The sequence below is a fragment of the Palaemon carinicauda genome, chromosome 6, assembly GCF_036898095.1.
Source record: "Palaemon carinicauda isolate YSFRI2023 chromosome 6, ASM3689809v2, whole genome shotgun sequence".
Taxonomy (NCBI): Eukaryota; Metazoa; Arthropoda; class Malacostraca; order Decapoda; family Palaemonidae; genus Palaemon; species Palaemon carinicauda.
This window is the reverse complement of record NC_090730.1, coordinates 122,676,188-122,689,311: the sequence shown is the minus strand read 5'-3', so window position 1 is coordinate 122,689,311 and position 13,124 is coordinate 122,676,188. Positions and strand designations below refer to the sequence as shown.

The following is a 13,124-nucleotide window of genomic DNA, read 5'->3' as shown; positions in this document are numbered from 1 at the left end:
AAATACAATTCTCGGGACAAAAAATGAGGGAGGAACCCGCCAAAAGAGACAAATGTAGCCTACTCACCCGGTGGCAATAAGTGTAGTTATCTAGTCCCTTTCACAAATGTTTAAGATAAAGGTTATCCCTTTCTATTGATACTGCAGATAAAAGAAGGAAGGAACAGACTTTACACTAGCGAGAAGGATCACATTTCCAACAGAAGAAGAAAGCACACAGTTAATGATGGCTAAAACAAAATATTTGAATAAATACAAGATATTTCAGTCAACACAGAAAATCGGTATGAAATAATGTTATTAGTATTCAGAAGCAATTGTAGGCGTAATAGGTGTGTTTAATTCGTCTGGAATGTAAATAATGAAGGTTAACATTATAAATTGTAAGTTTGCATTTATAATATAAGAAAAGCCTAAACTGCTAGAAATGAGATGTGAGGATAGTATGAAAGTTGTATTACGGGGCAACCAGAAAATTGCGAAATTATAAAGAAACACTTGCATACAAAACGCTAGAAAAAATGAATTATAGAAATATTATAGCAAAACAATAATGATTGACACAGTAACAAGGCTGTTGAGAATGGACGCTCTGCTGATGCTACTTCGGGAGGAGTTTAGGGCTACCAAATTCTAAGTACTGAAGTCTTGGTAATGACAGCTCAATGGTCCTATTCTATTTCAATAGACACTGCTTTTGGGTGAAAACCCCAGTGAGAGCAAGAGCGTTCCTTCAAGTTGCATATTAATCCATTTTCACATAATTTACAAGAACAACTGTAGCCTTGACATAACAAATAAGGAGTTATATCCACGGGTTCAACACATTGTCAAAGCGGAAGTCATGATTCAATATCTTTAACGCCAAAAAACGAAATAAAAATTATAAATTAAAAACCTTCCGTCAAAAATCTTGAATAAAAAAATCAGCAATTAGCAGTTTCTTGCAAAATATCTGTGCCTGTCTGTCCGTATGTCTGTTTACCTGTCCTAGCATTCATGACATACCGAACACGTTCTCAGATGAAAGATAACGCCTAGCCTTTCTCACGCGAAGTTTAGTCAAGATGGAGGCCATTCAATTGGATGTCTTATTTTTTTTCCTTCTCCACTCTACGTAACATCATTATAAAGCGAGATGGAGATAGGAGATAGGAGGGGGGCAATGGAGAAGGGACAGGGGGCTGACAGGTAGCCCTGAAGAGGATGTTGTTGGTGAAGCGTCTTAGAAGAGTTGTTGGTAAACAAAGCAGCCTATCTTATCGCGTGTCATGTCCCTCGAGCCAGTGCCCCTTATCAGTCCTTATCACAACTGCAGTATTAACACCCTGTTCAGAAAGGTATGTCTTCCCCAAGACGATGATGACAAACGACGAGGCCTCGCAATTCATTACCATGCAATAAACTACACAATAAATGATGCATGAATATGGAAAACTAACAATTTGATGAACAACAAAGAGAAGGGATCTCGTCAGTCGCATAGATTCTTTAACAACAATAGAAACACGATAGAGTAAAATGGGGGATGCCGGTTTAGCAACAGTACTCGGTGAGGTTTTACCTTCAATAAAAGAAGTAAAACTTAAATGATATAATAAGAAAAGAAAACACGAGTAAAAATTTAATCGATGAAAGCAACGTATTTAAACGCCAAGAAAAATATTAATACAAAATAAAACAAAATCTAATGACAAACAGACAGACACGCTGAGAGAGAGAGAGAGAGAGAGAGAGAGAGAGAGAGAGAGAGAGAGAGAGAGAGAGAGAGAGAGAGAGAGAGAGAGAGCAAATATGATCGATGAGTTGATGCCCACGAGAGGTAGACTCTTGTGGCATGTTGGGTGCAATTATTGCAAGTGGCTTTTGTTCTCGGGTGTGCCACATACACAACACCTATCATGGGATCCTTCGCTGAGATGGAGAGCCATGATAGTAACATCAAATTCCCAGTCACATTCATAAGGAATAAAAGAAATTTTATTAGCCCCGTCATTTTTGTAGGAAACCTATATTATCATCACCATAATTATTATAAGCCAAGCTGCAACCCTAGTAGAAAAGCGGGATTCTGCAAGCCCAGGTGCTCCAACTGGGAAAGCAGCCCAGTGCAGAAAAGAAAATGAGAAATAACGAATAAACTACAGAAGAGAATAAAAAAGAAACAAAATATATACAGATAAGTAACGACATCAAAATAAATTTGTCCTACGTAAACTATGCAACAAGATTTATAATAACGGGTTCAACAGAAAAGCATTTGCAACAAGTTTGATATTACAAAGTTCGACTGATTAGTTAAATCAGCGGAACTCCAGAAGTTCAAACTTGTAACAAAGTTCATTTCAAATTATGGTAGCAGCTGAAATAAAACTTCTAAAATACTGTAAAGTATCGAGGTTTAAGATGGAAAAGACAAGTGTTGAAATTAACTTTGTACCCAACATTAGGTATGAAACTGTGACAAGAGCGGAAGAGGTATTGATATGAGGACAGCAACCTTATTACTAACTTTATTTACAGACAACACATGTATTTATAGGCACCCGAGGGGGCACATAATGGTGAAAATCGCGTGTTTGCTATTAACGGTTTTTGTTGATAAGGGTGACATTGACATAAAAATGGACACCCTAATAATGGAATGGTGTTAAGAATATGAATTAGCTTGCTACATTTAACGACTTTTTACGTGGCATCCCATAATGGATGTAGTATGGAAGGCACGTTTGATAGGGTATCTTTCTTCATTGCTGCATGTGCACTACATGAACCCCCTCCCCTTAAGCAGACATTCATTTAAGAAAGGGCAACTTGCCCTTGAGAGTCGTACTGTTGGAGGTTCAACTTACAGGAGATACGCAGGTTTCAGGTGAACAATGGTAATCCAATCCTCTTCAACATGAACGCTGAGGAGGGATGACAAGGAATGGGCCTGTACATGGGGGCGTATGCAGTGGCATGTAAGTATTGATGAGCATCAAGACGTAGGTGGTGGAGTGTAGGTCTTTCGGTATGTGATCCTTCTATGAGGGCTTCTAAGGTTGATGGGAGGGGATAAATTACCCCACAACATGACGCAGATACTGAAGATTCTCGGAGGTGATGGCGGCGGAAAAAGTTCTTCAGGGACGAAATTAATCCAGATATCCAAAATCTAACAGGTGATGGCGCAAAATGGCAAATCAAATGGCTAATTGAAAATTTTCCACCACCAAGAGTGCAATAAATTTAGTATCCATAAAACTAAAAATGTGCCTCGAGACTAGCAATGCACACTGATACCATTAGGTACCAATGATTATTACCTGGGCACAAGGTATGTATTGTTTAAAACCCAAATCTGTTGTGAGCCGAGAAAATGCTCTAGAGATGTTCACAATTAAGAAGTGAAAATGGAACCCCTGTTGGAAGTGATAAGATCTAGAATGCCAAAAGTTTTCCATCCAGAAATTAAGGCAGCAGTATATGAGGTGGATGTTGCATCTTGCAAGGGGATTCCTTCAGGACAGCTAGTGAAGCAATTGATGATTGTGAAAAGGAAACTGTATCCTTGTGACATGGGTAGGGGATCAACCACTTCAACGTGAATGTGGGTAAAACAACGCAGGGTTGATGAAAAGGGCCCCCATCCGAATCCGTGCGTCAATGCACTTTTAAAGTTTGTCATGAAATACAGGTGTGGACCCAATTCTTGGTATCATTAGTAATGGCATGCCACATTAACTTTAACTTCTATTGCTGTGCAGTAGATTGGTGCAAAGTGTGTGAGAGGCCATAGATCAATTAATATACCTACAGTGAAGTGGGGGCACATGTCCATGGCCTACCAGTATTGACATTACGGAGGAGAGTGGTGTTGGAGTCATCGAAGCCAATGTCTTCCCAATGGAGATATGTGCAGGACGTCCTGCAGGATTAGTACTCTAGGTATTTTCCTTGGGCTTCTGCCAAGGCCTTTTAATCCAATCCCAAGTGTGTTTCTGAAAAGGTCTTCGGCAACAGGATTGAATGGTACAGTTGTATTCAGAAATGCCAGGGAGATGTCAGCGCTGTCAGACAGACCAGGAGTTGGACTGTAGAATTAAGGCATGCACAAGGGGCATGTTGTCTGAGCAAATGACTAAGTGGCAGAAGTGACGGAGATTCCAATGCATCACCAGTTCATAGTCAAAGGTAGAGTGAGTGGATCCGCCTTGGAAAGTTATCTACTGAAGAAGACCAATGGGCGAGGCGATCTGTTGATCATATGTTCGAGTACCGCCCAGAAGGCGATTCGCTGACATCGATGAAGAGTTGGAAGGGTACAGTTGGCAAGGGGAAAGGTGAGTTTTCTTTGCATTGAAAAAGTCAGCCTCCTGAAGAATTCCACTTCAGGTTTTTTGGCTTGCCTTTGAGGGAATCGTAGAGGGGGTGAGAGTGGCCGCGATGGCGAGCAAGAATTGGTTGTAGTAGTTCACCATGCCCAAGAACTCCTGCAGTGTTTTAACAGTCGAGGGCATAGGGAGTTTCTGTACTGCTGATACCTTTTCAGGGAGAGGGGGTGGACGCACTCCCCTCCAAAACAATACAATAATCCAAGAATACCACTTTCTTGGCACCAAAAGTACACTTTTACTTGATTACAAGGATATTCTGCTGCAGGCGGTCGAGAATGACACATAGGTCAAGTAGGTGATCCTCTTTGGAGGGGTAAAATATTAGTATATATCATCTACGTAACATGAGCATAAGGGGAGGTCTCCTAAAATTCTATCCATGAGATGTTGAAACGCAGTCCCTGCATTATGAAGGCAGAAGCAGGAGTAATTGAAGGAATGTAGGCTGAAGGAAGTGGTGATGGCTTTCTTGGGGTTGTTATCTGGATGTTTTACTAAGAAATAGATTTACAATCAAGAATCACACCTAGAACTTTAAATGAGTTGTACATAGCTAAAGAGACACTATCAATGCAAAGATCTGGATATGGAGGAGCCACTGTCCTTGACCTACTTACAAACATATTTCAATTCTTTCTAGTATTCAACTTCATTCCCCATAATTTGCCCTAGGCACTAATTTTAGCTAGATCTCTACTAAGAAATTAAGCAACAATAGGTCCACATCCAGGAGATGAAATTGGTATAAAAAGAGTAGCATCATCTGTATATGCAACAAGCTTGTTTTCCACGCCAAAATTTTTGGTCATTCGATCCTGAAGAAATGTTTAAATATTTCACCCTAACATGTTTTAAATATTGTTCTCCTGCCTGATCATCAACTGCCAACTCTCATCTTGAGTTGTTGGATAGAAACTTGAAGTGTACTAAACTCCTTACCACTAATCTGGATATTAATCTCTGGCGCCGTAGTTCGGTTAGTTCTTTATGCATGTTGCATAAGATCTTTCATAATTCTGACAATTTTTTCATTCAGATATTTGTAGACTGTACCCTCCTGTACGTAGTAATAAGTATGAAGCTAATTCTCACAGTCTTGACTTTTCCATCATAAGGCTCATTACTTCCGAGATTCTGTACGTTTCATTTCGGCTGTGACCAGATTGTGTAATGTTCTGCCTCCTAATCTAGCAGTTGAATCAGCAGAACTTAAAAGTTCAAACTGGTTGCAAATTCTTTTCAGTTGAAAAGGTTGACGTCGTCTCGTTTCATAGTTTATATATGACTGATTTACTTTAATTTTGTTACTGGTCTTAATATATTTTATACTTTTTTGTCGTTATTCCTCATATACTATATATAGTTTATTCATTATTTCTCTACTTCCTTTCCGTACTGGGCTGATTTCCCAGTTCCAACTCTTTCGGTTGTAGCCTCCTGATTTTCCAACTAGGGCTTAAGCTTGGCTAGGCTACCCTTCGATAAACCTCCACACATCCTTGGCCATTCTATTAAACCTCCCCCCACACAGCTAAAATCAAAGAAAAGAGAACTGAATGAACTGTGTGCCTCAGTGTACCTCCCAGCAAGAGAACTCTAACCCAAGAAAGTTGAAGACCATGGTACACATGTTCTTCATCCTAGAAGAGCTGTTTACTATTGCCAACGTGTCTCTTTTAACCATACCAAGTGGAAAGTTGGCACTGAACAATTACAATAGTTGACCACTTCAGTAAAGAAGATTAACGTGATTTGCTTAGAGTTTTCAGGTGTATGAGGAAAGACGAGAATGTTTAAAAAAATGTGTCATTCATGAACACTCGGTACATATATAGGCAAAGGAGTTACAATGAAAGAAATTAAATAATTAGTACTACCTAGTAACTATTGCCTAAAAATTCAGCATCAGGCATTTTACAACAACCAAGAAATATGAACACATAAAAACGAAGTACTATCAACAGAAATGTTTGCTTTAAATGTTTGAATAATTTAATTTCCTCATTATTTATAATACAATAAAACCTTCATTTTCCTCAATCCATTTACTTCTGGTCACTTTACATTCTTTTTAACTTTTAAACAAAAGCTATTTTGACATGTCAAAGATAATTCTAACTCAAGAAATAAAAAGCTCATTGATCTAGTGAAAAACACAGCCAAGGTTTCCACATGTTGGCCCATGGAGAGAAGGGTGCGCTTAGCATTCGAATATTCTTCCCTCATAAGAAAGAAAAATTCAAAAGAAGTGCTTTATTTTATGGCACCTGAAGTACACATCCATCTTCTTACATGTTGATTTCATCTAGTGACAGAAACCTTCCAAGACGCCTCATTCAACATTGGACAGCAAATGGAAGCAAAGGTTTAAAGAAAAAGTTTCACAATAAAAGGGAGAAATAGTGCAAGAGGAAGAACAAGATATTAAGTACGACACTTATGACAAGTAGCATCATCTGGATCTAAACAAATGGGACACTGAAGAGGGGAAAACAAATTGGAAATCAACATCCTTTGAGAAAACTAAACAATTTAATTCTTGCACTTCAATAGGTTTATTGTAATCATCACAGGTATAAAGAAACAATATTTCTTAAATCGCTGATTAACAAGTATTTTAATATTCGTACAGGTTATTATTGAATATTATCTGATCACAGAACCGTCATACAGAATTCAAGCAACCATGAAATCGAATAAATAACTTTTTCCAAGTTGAGAGGCAATTCGGAAGATTATAGCCTTTTACTGGGCCAACGCCATTATTTCCCAATCGCCGACCGTGGAGTGCGTCATTAAGCAAGAGCATTCAGTAGAAAGCATATCTACGCAAAACTACGCAAGGAATCTCCCAATACAGTAATCAACCATGTATTAAGCGTTGTAAATAACCAATTGCATCAATGATGTAAAAGCCCAGTCCTTGAATGGGACTTCAAACTTTCAATCTTCGATATAAGTTAATCCCTAAAAGGGATTTGTTCTCACTCCTGTATCGATTTGTGTCAGCAAGACCTAATTCTCAACACTTATAGGAATAATTCTTAAGAACCATCATCATCGGTATCCACCAAAATTTTACATCTTAAAGGGTCACATCATGAAACTGAAGTTTTCACCAAGATTTACAAAAATTAGCTCATCCCATGCATTCCTAAATTATCGTCATAGATAATCATTATTACAAATCAGTGGCGATGTACTTTTTTTCTTACGATATCCGAACCAAATTCAGACTGATTTAACAACTGAAGATAGACAGACAGACACACACACATTTCGCAATACCATGGGGCCGGACTCCGGGGTACCACATAAACGAGCAGAATCGAACATGCTAAGTTTTGTCAGGAAAATCAAACAATTCATAAAAGAATTCCTTTCATAATTACGATTCATTCTGCATTTAAAAATGCCACCCGTTTCGTCGCCCAGGTATTCTGGGCTATCGACATGAAATAAACTTAAAAAACAAGGCGACTTAAAGCTGATTTCTGCTATCGATAACGCAGTAAACTCGCCCCGCTGGATTCTGTGGGCTTAAATTCGAGTTTGATTACAGATACCTTAAAGAATCAATGGAATTAACATATACTACAAAATGATGAAATATCAAAACGACCGCCGACCAGATTATTTTTATACTTGAAACTGCGAATAAATAAAAATTGCATATGTCCAAACCAGTCACACAAGGATATCCCCACCTTGGGGATATACTGAAGGTAAATGGCACGAACCTAATGATATGAAACTTCAGGAAATAACAAAGAAAACTGTACATCTGGTCAATATCAAAGAGCACGATTAGAGTAAAATGGAACTCTACACATTGATCTGCAGCATAAAGTGTCCCATTAGTCAGTTAGGACAGCATCAAAACATGTTCCACATTTAAATGCAAATGTTCAACACCCGAATCCATATCAGTCAATGGATAAGTAAATTTGCAAATTTAAGACAACCAAAAGGAGGACTAGTCAGATATAAAAGCAAGTCGTCTAAATTGATAAAATGACACTCTTTGGAAGTGTCTTCCCTATCGAAAATAAGTGCTAAATAATAAATTCAGTCAATAGTAAAGTTCTCAAGATTAACAGCATTATATATGATAAAATATCCATCTTATAAAACTAATGCAACAGAATAAGAATATCAATAACTGCCATTAGACATTTTTGAATTCTTTATCAAGCCATGTAACAGGTGAGACCATCGCAACGAATACACCTGGATTGCAAATTAAAAAGTTAGTCTACTACATGGGTCATTTCGAAGTATATGACTTAGTCCTGGGGAATAAATACATATTTTAGTGACTATACATTCATGAACATTGGCAAAAATGTGATAACCGACAGTTCAGCCAAGTCCCTGTCATAAAAAAATCTTTAAAAAAACAATGATATATATATATATATATATATATATATATATATATATATATATATATATATATATATATATATATATACATATATATATATATACATATATATATATACATATATATATATATATATATATATATATATATATATATATATATATATATATATATATATATATATATATATCGTTCCATGGGAGCAAGTAAATAATTTAGTAAAACAAATTATAACATAAAAAATGAATAATGTATCTGCGAGTGTGATAAAAATTTGAATTATTGCCAGAACTAAATTTAGTTTACTAATGATCAAAAGTCTCAATTTATCATTAAAACTAACAATACCATTAAAAAATCAAAATCTGAACATTTGTATAAATAAAAATTAATGTAAATAAATACATAAGTAAATTGAGAGAGAGAGAGAGAGAGAGAGAGAGAGAGAGAGAGAGAGAGAGAGAGAGAGAGAGAGAGAGAGAGAGAGAGAATGTTTATTCTTCGACTTACCCTAACGCCATAGCAGATTCCTTCGTCAGCCAACTGATGGTCTGGGTGCAGCCATCCTCTGGCGGGTTTGTTGATGAAGGAACCGCCGCCTCCACCCGCATGTCCTCCTTCCATCCCGCCCACCCACACCTGCTGTTGCCACCCACCCTCTACACTTACGCCCTCCACGGCATCCGGTGCCCACGGCACGTGCGTGGGCGTCACACTGGGTGGTGGGGGCGCCTGGTGATCTGGTGGTTCGTCTTTGGGGAAGGAGGAAGACGAAGGGTAGAGCGACCGGAGATCGAGCCTGAACTTGTGGTTCCTTTCGAGCGATCTGGTGTGTCTGTGGTTGGTCAGGGAAGGCGTGAGCTGGATGCGGTTCCCCTGGTGCCTCTCCAAGGACTTCGAACGGTGGTGTTGTTGCTGCTGTTGTTGTTGTTGTTGCTGGTGATGGTGATGAAGGTGATGGTGATGGTGGTGGTGGTGGTGATGACACCGTCCTTTGCAACAAGGGTTCAAGACACCACTACCACTACTGCAGCAGCTGTCGCCACTACCGCCCGATAATTGGACCGTACTAAACACAGAGTTACTTTTGCTGCTGTTGCTGCTGCTGCTACTGCAGCTGACACTGCAACTATTGCCGATGCTGTTGAGCCACACTTTATGAAGGTTCTGGTCCGAATGAGACTTCACATTGACGCCGATTTTCTGGAGCGCATTGTCCGACTTGGACTTTCTGGTAAGGGCGCGCGCCTGCTGCTTCTCCCGGTGTTTTCTAAGGCACTTGGCGAGGGTGAGGCTGCTGCTGCTGCTGCTGGGGCCGCCCCCGCTGCTGCTACTCCCGCTGTTGCCTGGATCCGCGACCACCGAGTGACGCGAGGGGCGGAGGGGTGTGGGAGTGCGGGTTGTGGTGGTGATGGTGGTGAAGATGATGGTGATGATGGTGGTGGTGATGATTTGGAGGAGGCGGAACGGGGCTCCTGTGGGGGTGGGTGTAGGTGCGAGATGCCGGAGTGAGGTGGATGTGGGTTTCGTCGAAGGCGGTTTCCTTAGGGTGGCGCTTGTTGTTGGGGAAGTGCGTGTAGCGGTAGTCGTGGGGTTCGCTGACCCCGACGTCGTGCCTCTCGAGGTGTGGCAGCCGGGACGAGGACGACCCCAGACCCAGGCTGGTCAGATTCCTCCAGGCCGCCTTCAGGGAGGTCAGGGACAGTGGCGACGACTTGCTACTACTACTACCACTACTACTACTGCTACTACTGATGGAGGTATTGTGGTGGAGATGCGTCGAAGACGATAGGGTGGTGGGGGTGGCGGTGGTGATGATGGTAGTGGTGTTGGTGATGCCCCCACTACTACTACTACTGGTGGTGGTGGTGGTAGTAGTGGTGGTGATGGTGGGCCCAGAGGGCGTCGATGACGATGACGGTGATGAGGGAGAGGAGGATGAAGTGGGTGTGGTGGTAGTGGTGGTGGTGGTGGTAGTTGTGGTAGCGGTGGCAGGCAGCGGGTGATCGTCGTCCTGGCAATGGAGACCTCCACTCACGACGCCGGCACGTCCTCCGGGGGGAGTGTCCCCTGGAACCACCTCCACACCGCCGTACAAGGAGGCGCTCTTACCTGTTCAAACCACAAAAGGACAACATCAGTTTCAACAACAACAAAATTTACTAAGACAAGAAGTCATAAATATCATATTAAAGACTGCAAGATTAAACTTCAAGATGGAAAACAAAATACTAATTTGGTATACATCAATTTCATAACCCACATCAATTTTATAAAAATGTGATAATGAAAATATTAGCCTACTATTCCTCTTTTAAAGGTAGAAAGATACATTCTTCATATAAGAAATATTATAAACATGGGAAACTTTTCCTTTACCAAGGAAATCTATTGGGCAACTCATCAGCTGAAGCCAGGATAAGCAATGTTATCGAAAAGGCGCAACCCCCCCCCCCCAAAAAAAAAAAGAGTAAAGAATTGGCAGGCCATTCTTATGGACTTTACGTATACATATATGATTACACAAGCACCAACACGATCGATTTTTCAACCGTATGCGATAGTTTATTTTATAAACCTTAATATCTATTTTAGTTACAACAACAGCAGCCAACATCGTCGAGTTCCTTAAGGAGATCGACAATTTAGCCTTTTGGATTGACATAAAAACGTTGGATATTGTATACATACACGTGAAAAATAAATACTGGAAATGCAATATTTATAGCCAATTCATAAATACACACACAAGCACACGCATCTCCTCATGTTTGCTAGGACAGTGGATCCCTCCCAGCCGACCATCCTCCAATCTCCAGCTGTATGCACTGGGTTCTGCTGAGGTTGAAGTAAAATGGAATGGGGCTATCAACCTCAACCCTAAGACATCGCAGAGCAACTATTAAAGGCTGTACATGTCAGTCAAAAACGCCTCTACAAGAATCAATGAGTCAATGGTATAAAAAATGCTCTCTCACACGATTATATATACAGTATATATATATATATATATATATATATATATATATATATATATATTATATATATATATATATATATATATATAGATAGATAGATAAATATATAGATAAATATATATATATATATATATATATATATATATATATATATATATATATATATTATATATATATATATATATATATATATATATATATAAGATAAATATATATATATAGATAAATATATATATATATATATATATATATATATATATATATATATATATATATATATATATATATATATATGTGTGTGTGTGTGTGTGTGTGTGTGTGTGTACTGTACATATAAGTGTATGCAAGCCTTTGGCTTGAAAACATTCCTTGAAGATACTTTGAATAATTAAAAATAGAATTCCCTCCCTACTTCATTTACCAGTTTACTAATCTTCATATATTATGACTATCACTTTGATCTTCTCTGCATTGTCATTTTTTTTTTTAATATAAAAGAGGTCCTTACCGTGGAAAGTGACTAATCAAACTCAAGTTGGTTCAATAAACTCGCACGGTAATTTTATGCAAGGTGTTCCACAGATCATCGATCTTCCGTAATTTAAGAACAAACTTCCATCAAGTCATAAAAATAAACAGCTAATTATATACCTTGATCTTCCCTCCGTTGAATATATGACTAGCCTTCGTATCTCATTGTTCTCGTAACGCCTTTCATACTTGTCAGATAAGCGCCAGTGGATATGGAATTTGACATTCAAGAAACTTTGTGTGACTTTACACCCACTTGGAACGTATAGTTCAACAACATATCGGTGCAAAATTTTTTTGAAATTCCATAAAATGACGGTATTTTTTGGTACCCCAAGATATCTAGTCCAAATGAAGCTAGAGTTGAATTAATAGGAGTAATTATAAAAGACTTAAAAGGCCACTCATGAATGGTAGAGGCAAGGGACAATGCCCTAAAGACTGACCATATTACATATGATCAGCGCCCAAGGCCCCTCTCCACCCCAAGCTAGTACCAAGGGGGGCTAGGCAATGGCTGATGACTCTGCAGATAGACCTATAGGCTCCCCAAAACCCCCATCCTTAGCTCAAAAGGATAGAGAGGTTGTACCGACCAAAATAATTAAACGAGTTTGAGCGAGACTCGAACCACAGTCTGGCAATCACCAGGCAAGGACGTTACCCACAACTAATGACCAATGGAGGGTACAAATAAATTAAGGCAAGTATGAAAATTGCACATCATCTGACCTTCTCCAAGTGAACTTTAATCAAATGAATAAATAATTATACGGTACGACTATTAAGTAACCTTTATGACATGTGTGAGCTTTCGCAATAGCAACATTTCCTAATAGTTGTCATGTA

The 13,124-nt window shown here is 39.1% G+C and overlaps 1 protein-coding gene across 1 annotated transcript in view; it reads right to left on the bottom strand.

The window, feature by feature from the left end:
- Shc (SHC-adaptor protein) overlaps positions 1 to 13,124 on the bottom strand; it is a 99,627-nt gene that overhangs the window by 54,771 nt on the left and 31,732 nt on the right. Inside the window, 2 exon segments of the mRNA XM_068375392.1 lie at positions 9,277 to 10,143; positions 10,145 to 10,878. Of these exon segments, the coding sequence (XP_068231493.1) occupies positions 9,277 to 10,143; positions 10,145 to 10,878 (1,601 nt within the window).